This window comes from Theobroma umbraticum, unplaced genomic scaffold, assembly GCF_002168275.2.
Source record: "Theobroma umbraticum cultivar Fairchild unplaced genomic scaffold, ASM216827v3 scaffold_146.0, whole genome shotgun sequence".
Classification (NCBI taxonomy): domain Eukaryota; kingdom Viridiplantae; phylum Streptophyta; class Magnoliopsida; order Malvales; family Malvaceae; genus Theobroma; species Theobroma umbraticum.
In genome coordinates, this window is record NW_018397265.1 from 1,887,472 (window position 1) to 1,896,560 (window position 9,089).

The 9,089-nt window shown below is 35.4% G+C and overlaps 1 protein-coding gene across 1 annotated transcript; it reads right to left on the reverse strand.

The window, feature by feature from the left end:
• Positions 1-4,813: 4,813 nt before the first annotated feature.
• On the reverse strand, positions 4,814-8,813 carry LOC110422713 (serine/threonine-protein kinase AtPK2/AtPK19-like). The gene is made up of 6 exons (XM_021436729.2): positions 7,911-8,813; positions 7,332-7,414; positions 7,123-7,243; positions 6,824-6,997; positions 5,354-5,461; positions 4,814-5,268 (listed from the first exon to the last, which is right to left on the reverse strand). The coding sequence occupies exons 1-6, from the start codon at positions 8,514-8,516 to the stop codon at positions 4,984-4,986; spliced, it is 1,377 nt and encodes a 458-aa protein (XP_021292404.1). The 5' UTR covers positions 8,517-8,813; the 3' UTR covers positions 4,814-4,983.
• Between the last annotated feature and the right edge of the window lie 276 nt (positions 8,814-9,089).

The window sequence follows — 9,089 nt, forward strand, 5'->3', positions numbered from 1 at the left end:
TTATATATTTTGAAAGTCAATTGTGGATGTTAATTGATAATTTGTTATCAAAATTTTAATTGGTAATTTTTGTTGGCCTAACATTACTAATAGAACATACAATTGAAAATTAGTAAAAGAATTTTCATTGAAAATACATCACCAATAGAAATTTTCAACGGAATTATGTTGAAAATGCTTTTTAAACAAAAAAGTCCATTGGAAATTTTCAATGGAATTCTCCGTTGGGAATGCTTTTCTAATGAAATTTTTTGTCGAAAATGCTTTTTTAACAAAAAATATCGTTGAAAATTTCTAATGAAAAATTACATTTGAAGAGCATTTCTGAAGAAATTTTTATTGAAAATTTTTAACGAAATTTCGTTGGAAATTCATTTCTTACGGAATTATTTTCAACATAATTTTCCATCAGAAATGTTTTTTAACGAAAAATTTTGTTGAAAATTTTCAACAGAATTTTGTTAGAAATTTTCAGTAGAATTTCGGTGGAAATTTCTTCCCAACGGAATTATTACGAGATAGCCAATAGGTTATGCATTTTTTCCAACAAAATATTTCAACGGAATTTTTCATTGAAAATTTCAATTGAATTTTTCGTTGAAAATTTTCAACAGATTTTCAACGAAAAGTATTTCCGATGAAATTTTTACCGACGAAATTTTCAACGAATTTTTTCGTTTCAAATCTTTCGGAAAAAGGTATTTCCAATGAAATTTTAACTTTTTCCGACAAATTTTTTTCGAAAAAAACATGTTTTTGGATAATGAATTTTGATCCGTGTAAGATATTCGACATTACTTTAATTAAGAGAAAAAAAGGGAAATTGAGAGAGCGAGAGAGGAATTCAATCTTTCCCTTTTTTTGGGGGGCAAGTTATTGTACAAAACTCAGATAAAATATATGATATGTGCGTTTCCTTAAATAATTCTGCTATTAGTAGAAACATTGCTCGTTGGAACTAATGTAGAAAATAGGTCAATGGGCTCAAGCACAATCCACACCATGTCTTCTCACGGGAGCAAACACAACTGCTCTAGCTTTTCATGCAGTTGGTTCTCAGTTTAACAGCTAATCGCCCAAGCTTCTTGATACATTTCTGTTGCTGATCTGATAATTGTTTTGGACAAAGAAACATTTAAACTTGGAGAAAGAGATGTAGCTGTAAACTTACTTTAATGGTGAACCGCATACTGTTGAAAGCAGGCATATTAGAATAAAGGCGTATAACATGTGGAATAGATTATTTGACAAGGTGTGATCCTTTTCTTCTAAGTAACTGATGGTCCTGAGTGAATATAACTCAGCTGAATCTGTTTTCCTCTAGTGCAAGAACCTGCTTTATTAGAAGGCAAAAAGGAGAACTTTCTTTACCTAACATTGTTTGCAATGGAGGGTTGGAGACAAGGGGATTTAATTTATATGCAGCACTTTAATGGGGAGAGATTGTCCCATTGCATAGAAATATCCACATGATTTGCCTTGAAACCCACTAATGTAAACGTCAGAAACTTTGGCAATAAAATTTTTCCACGTGAAACACTCAAACCCAAAGGTCCCTCTTAAGATGCTTTCAGGCCACTGTATCAATGATGTTTGGCCCAGTTCACACGACAAACAATATTCCAGGTAAACACTTTATGCTAATCATGGACTTTCTTAATCTGGCACTTTGGAAGTCACATGATTAAGGAGGTAATTATTAACCAAACAAACTTATACTGAGATTCTCCTTTCCCTTTTTACCATGTATTTTTTATTCATTTTTGTGTTGCTCTCAGCCTTTTTATCTCTAATTTACCAGCTCACTCTACAGTCTTGAATGGATGAGTTTTTCAGCCCCTCAGTTCCCTCTTATCTCCTTATGAAGAGGATGAAGATTTTGAAGTTTATTAAGAAAAGGGAATTACTATAATATTTGTTTAACGTGTACAAGTCTGGCTCTGGCACATCCAGCATGCAGATTTGGCTTTGTAAGTGGAATACAGCTTGAGTTGCTTTTAAGAATTATAAGCTGTTTCCTTGATCAATAATTGATTCCAAAGAAAAAATTAGTTTATATTACCTTCTGCAACATCTTAGCATCCTGAATTATCCCCCAAAAAAAAATCATATTGGAAACCTCATCCGTTGATTAAATAATTAGAACTAACTGTGCACTCACAGGAGAGATGTTGTGCAGAATCTCCCAGATTAGTGATGTCTTTGGATCTAAATTTAGCTGAAAGAAGCACCCAATCAATTCACTTTAACTGTACAAGGCAAAATCATTTTGAAACACACTGCAGGCATTACATCAGTAACATGATACCGGTATTCCCTATTCTCAGGATGCTTTGATCTTTCACTGATTAGTCATTTGGATGATGAATGGATCAAGCAAAGAGAAGTCAATTATGGTATGAATCATTTGCAAAACAGAGCAGCAGCAAACCAAATATGACATTTTAAAGCTATTTAGTTCCCATAATACCAGGGGAGCTGAGATCAAGTTGTGAGGTCGAGCACAAACAATCTGAAAAAGATGTTATCAATAGACTATAGCTAGGCAATGATAATCAGCACTTCAGATAACATTAGAAAAAGCAAAAGGAAGCTAACTAACATGTTCAAGTAAGCAAAATACAGAACTATCTTGTTTATGCTTTATTCTAAGCAGCATAGTCGCAGTTTCAGATAAAAAGTAGGAACTGAAATTCAGTGGTGAATATGAAGTTGGTTACTTCTTTCTATTTAATAGGGTGGGTGGAGGTGGTAGTATGTAGGGAGAAAGCTTTGATGCTTCATGGGAATTGCTTCGGTTCTTCTCATGTACCTTCTTGATATAGGCAGCAAACCTGCCATCAATGTCCCTTTTATCTTCATGAACCATGAGAGATTCATTTCCTCCTCCTGGCTGCATCACGAATGAAATAGGCTTTGAGTTCTGCAGCTTGTTTGACCTTTGGCTCCCAGAAAATTGAGGCTGCAGCAGATCATCAGTAACCATATCAGAATCCGTTGCAGGTATGAAGTTTTCGGTTGCTTTTGGATGTCCAGTTGCTCCAAGACTCATCTTGGCTATTGAAAAAGTTGAAAGCTTAATGATGTTCACCACCATCGTCATTGATTTCTCACACAGGGACTTGTCATTTCTGTCCTCAATCATCTTTTCTCCAATACTTGTATATAAGGTTTTTGCAATCACCACCCAACTCTGAAACAACTAGATGATTAAAGACGAGCTAATGATCTGAGTATATAATAAGCCTAATGAAACGTGTTTCTGAAGCAATTTGAAAGAAAATATCAGCGGATTCATTACGTGGGTTCTGCTAACTCTATGCCATAGCCAAGGAGACCGGAATTTACTTTCTCTGGTGGGTGGATCCTTTTCTCATTCCAAGAGAATAATTCCTTTGTTGAGTGAGTAGGGTAACAATGAGGGGTTGGTCTGGCAAGAATCTCTTCTATCAGCCTATCTAAGTGCAGCATGTGCCATTCACATCGCGCGATTCTCCAGTACTCTTGATCTGGATTGCTGAATTACATATTTTCCTCTGGATTCCTGGCAAAATATTATCATAATTGATAAACATAATTCATATGAAAGATTGGTTTTGATGCTAAATTGACAACAATCCATTTAAAATCTTGTCCAATGGAAGACATCTGATTATGGTACTCGAGCGAAGTACATTGAAATGTGTTGTCAACAAGCAAGCTTTCTGGATAGCATTCAGCAACTTGCTTGTTTCAAGTAAATGTAAGTCAGATGGAACGAGATTCTCGTCTAAACTGCTTTCCACTTTCCACTTTCTACTTTCTAAATGCTTCTCTTTATTATATGGTATTATTTTTTAATCTTTTAGGAGTCACCTTCATCACAAACATAAGGAATTTTAAGACAATCTGATTTCTCTGAAGCCAGCCATAAGGTACTTTCAGTCCTTTGGGTTTGCATCATATTTTCGTACGTTTCATTAACAACTAATTAAGATTAGAAAGGGTTCTTAAAATCTTTACAATACAAGAGGAGAATAAACATACTTGGCTGCATTCTGCAGTGTGGCAACTAACCAAACCACCTCCAGAGTAAGCCAATATCAGCCTGCCATCCCAAGGCCAGGGACATAAGAAATTGGGGGACAAAAGAAAACATGAACTAGAAGGATAGATTGGAGCTTTCTTTCCACACAATTGCTTGCATAGGAGCTGAAAGCCTCAACATGCATTGTCATGTAATTACTTCTGTCGACTAGTCCAGAACTTGCAATACGCTCAGCTGAACTCAACTCAGAAAGGGCAAACCCGCTTTGCCATACAGCCAAATCTTGGTTTTGCTAGAGATCTACATTAGGACATTCTTTGTTCCCTTAAACATCAATTTACACTCTTATTACTTTCCTTCCTCAGGTTTGTTAGCTTGAAATCGGGGAAAATATTCACGTGTGATATAATTTTATATGAATTATGCATACCGCAAGAAATAAATAATGGCCACAGCATCTTCAAATTCTAAATTCAAGGATACTAGTGTCATAATGTGCTTGGCACTCTTTAACTTTGGGCAAGGAGAAATTCCATTCCTCTTGTTTGAAACAATTATCTATATTGTCGAATATACACCTAACCCAATCCATAGTTTCATATGATTACGTTTTTAGCAATTATAAGTCAGTCCTATGACATATATTCGTGTTGAGTGAGGGATTAAAGGTCGAATCAGCTCAAAAGCCTAAAGCCAGGTGGGAGGGGTGTGAATCATATTATTGCATAAGCCTAAAAGGCTTCTAATGTAAATGGTGAATCTACCAAGTTTTTAACATCGGCTATAAGCAAGGAAGGAAAAAGAGAATCTTCAATAATGCCAATCAGACAATAGTTGATGTATTTACATGAGAGAATAGTGATCAATGTAGGCAATTTTTTTATTTATTTCTTATTTCCCCATTATAAACATTAAATTTACATAGAAATATATAAGTCTGGTATGAGCCCTCTAATTCATTTAGAAGAAAGCCACGGGTTAGGTGCCACATAAGTATACCCCTCAAAATGTGCACCTGCTGTTGGTGTGGAGGCCGGTGAGTCATCTGCGGGCATTGTTGTCCAGCACTGGTCAAAGTTGGCTGTACAGTCCTTTCCACTCACATCTGGTTTAAACTTTGGCTGGATTTCTCTAGCTTCTAATTTCTTCCAGTTGATTGACCGAAACCATTTATGTTTTTTTATCTCATCCCCTCCACTAGGGCTGCTGCCCAACCTTCTTGATGGTTCCTTCTGCAGCAGCTGCAAAATCAGAAGGAGATTTGCATCATTTGCAAATTCGTAGAGGAAAAAGAAGGAAAAGAACCATATTAAAACATATTCTTACCCCTTTGAGTAACGAGTGAGCTTCGGTACTAAGGAATGGTGGAAGTTTCACTTTCTCTTGGATAATTCTTTGGTGGAGCTTCTGCCTATTTGCATGTGTAAAAGGAGGCTGCAGGAAGAGGAACCATACATAATTTATGGAAGAATATTCCAGAATTAGTTATTCAAGATGGCAGTCTCCCAACTCCTAAAAGACAAGTTTAAAGATGACAAAAATTGGCAGAGAAAGAGGGGTCGAAGTTAAAGAAACTGGAAACTCAAAATCATGCCACTCCATGATATAATTATTGTGTAGCTTGATGGACACGAGTGTTTTTTAAGGAAATAGACAGAAGAATTAACGTATAAGAAACATGGTAAACAAAATAGACATTTCAGATAACACATCTAATTACCGTCAAAATCTATGGAATACAGATACTTCACAATACCTTGTACTGGAACTAGCACGTACAAACATACTCAACCGAATGGTAAATGAAAAAGGTCAAACTTTGAATTTCGTCCTTCTACTACCTCAATTTGACAGTTTTAATTTTTTTGACCTAATTTTAATGAATTTAACCCTGGTATTTTTTTTTATTAAAAGCCAATTTAAAGACAATTGATAATAATGTTAAACTATTCACTTTTAATTTGGATGAGTTGACATTTTGTTGATGACCAAACATGCTGAGATGGACTAATTTTTTGACTACCTGACACATATCAATGCAAAAAAAACATCATATTTCATTTTGATTAAATGCTAATTAATATTTTTTTACATTCTAAAAGTAAAATTAGTATCTTTTGTTAAAAGTACAGTCTTTTGGTGCTCATGTGCACCATATGGTAAAAGAGTTCATGTTGGCATGTCATGAGATAAACCAAAAAGTCACCGTCGTCATATTTAATTGCAGACTTTTAATACCATTATCAATTGTTTTTAAATTAAATTTTAACAAAAATATAAAAATTAAAATCATTAAAATTGTGGTAGAGAGACTAAAACCAGAGCATTGAGATAGTAGAGAGACCAATTTTAAATTTGGACAAATAAAAAACATACACCTCTAGCTGGTCGATTAAAAAAAATAAACTAGGAGCTCAGTTATCCTAAGTAATCTTAGCAATCTCCTTATTCTTTAGTTTCTTGGTTGATATTTCAACATAGTTAAAGAGCCAACAGGTAACAGGACACACCTTTTCTGACCTTGGGTATTCTGGAAGGAGAAAAGGGTTGAATTAGATCCATCTATTTCCATTACTTAGCTCCTACTTGTTCCAAGAGATTATAATACAAACAACGTCCATGTTTTAATTAACTCCATAATAAGAACAAATATTTCCAAAATCAATCCAAAAATATGACCATACATCACCTGAGCCAGCCAATCAACAGTCTATCAATGTTCATATTCACTAAGTTTGAACTTGTAACTTTTAAATTCTAAAAGTATTTGTGTATTGAAAATATCTGTATATTTACCTGCCCTGTTAGCATTTCATATAATAGTATCCCGATACTCCACCAATCTGCATCCTTATTGTGGCCTTTGGACTGTAAAATTTCTGGAGCCATGTACTCTGTGGTCCCACACATTGAATTTGATCTGCTTGATTCGTCAATTTCCTTGGCCAGTCCAAAATCAGTGAGCATAACCTGAGGACAAATGATAGATTCAGGAATTGGGAATAATCTGCCAACATAAGAAGAAGAGCAGATGCATATTTTATTTTCAAGCATGTTCCTGCAACAAAAATTGAAAATATGAGCATGGCTATTACATGCCCATCAGCATCCACGAGAATATTTTCGGGTTTAAGATCTCGATGAACGATCCCACACTTGTGAAGATGTGAAACAGCAGATACAATCTCAGCGGTATAAAACCTTGCCTGATCCTCACTACACAAGACATAGGCAAAAACCAAATGAAAAAAAGTTGCAAACAGACAATTACTCGAAGTTCTGAATTTGTAACACAAGAAGATACCTGAAAATCCCCTGGCGGTATAGATGAAAGAAGAGATGACCTCCATTTACAAAATCCAGGATCAAATAAAGCTTAGACTTTGTCTGTAGAGTGGCAGAAAAGATAAGAAAAAAACAATGAACAGTGGGTACAGCTCATAGGTAATGCTCCAAGGAGATACATTTGTATGGAAGGGAAATGAAGGAAGTTCAGAATCTTTGTTAAAACAGTAATTGCTAAAAGGCCTCTTATAAATGGTTCAAACAAACAAATCGCTGAACCCTAAACCCTTATATATAATAATTCTGGCAGGATTTTCCTGTTGAAAGGAAAAACAAAAAACCCTTAAATCTTATAGTAACCATTTTGATGGAGGGTACAATCCAATTCATGAGAAAAGCAGCATCTTTAATTAGCAGATTTCAGGTTCATTTCTAAGTTATTCACATCTAAACCATTCAATTGCAGTTAAAACATAAGCCATAAAGATATTACAAAGACTCGTAAAAGGGCAAACATTTATCAAAGGAAACGAATTAAAGAGAAAAAAAGATACTAAAGCTAGATCTGGAAAAAAAAAAAAGAAGTTGAAAATTGAACCTGGAAAGAGTATCTAAGCTGAACAATAAAGGGATGAACAACTTTAGTGAGGATATTTCTCTCAGCTTTCATGTAATCGACATGGTTCTTTTTAATGATTGTATCTTTCCTCATAACTTTCATAGCAAAAATCCCATCACCATCACCTTCCTCATCATTCCTTCCATTTCTCCTCACTAGAAAAACTTTCCCAAAAGCTCCTTTTCCAACAACTCTCATGATCTCAAAATCCTCGGGCCCAAATTTGGTCTTTGCTTCTTCTTCTTCAGCTTCAGCTTCAGCTTCATTTTCGGTTTCAGTTTCCTGGATTTCTTGGATTTGGAAAGGGGGGGAAGAAGAGAGGGTGTAACGAGGGGAAGGGCCCACGTAAGAGTGGGACCTGGTGTGGATGACTTGAGGGTCCCCGAGAAAAGCTGATGGGGATGACGTGGAGGATGGTGATTGGGTGGGGTTGGGATGGTGATGTTGTTGTTGAGGGGTTAAAGGGCCAAAAACCTCGGCGAATTCAAAATCGTTGTTGGGAGGAGGAGTTATGGTGAGTTTCTTGAGGTTGGTGGCTAAAAGGGATTGAAGGTTTTTCTTTTGGGATGAAGAAGTTGATATCATCTTCGTTACAAAGGAGCTGCAACTTTTTATTCTCTTTATTTTAGAGTAAACAGAAAAAGGAAAGAAAAGAAAAGAGCCAGCCAAACAAGGCAGGCTGACAAGAACAAAGATCACATTTTAATCAAAGCACAGAGGAGATCTCAAAGAGGAAGAACAAGTTGATGAACATGAGACAGACCAGGTTGCTTTGGAGGAAAGCGGCAATAATTGGGGGATGTATTGTTTCAGGAACGCGCGCCTCGGATCGTGTGAGAATCACTCGCCAAATTATACAAATTTACATTTTAATACTAAATTGTACGCTACTAGTGAACATAGTTTTCTTCTTCTTTACGTGAGAAATAGAGCAGCATAGAGATTCAGATTCATGCAAAAATTCTTACTTAGTGATACTGTTGAATAAGATTGAACAACTGATCTTAATGTTAGGTCATGTCATTAAGTCAAAATTATTTGCAAAGTTTCTTGTAGCTCTTCAATTCGATGTTTCGATCCTTTTGGTCTAAAATCAAATTGATCAAATCAATTCGATATTTGATCAGTTTGATTTTTTTTTTTATATTTAGTCTGTTT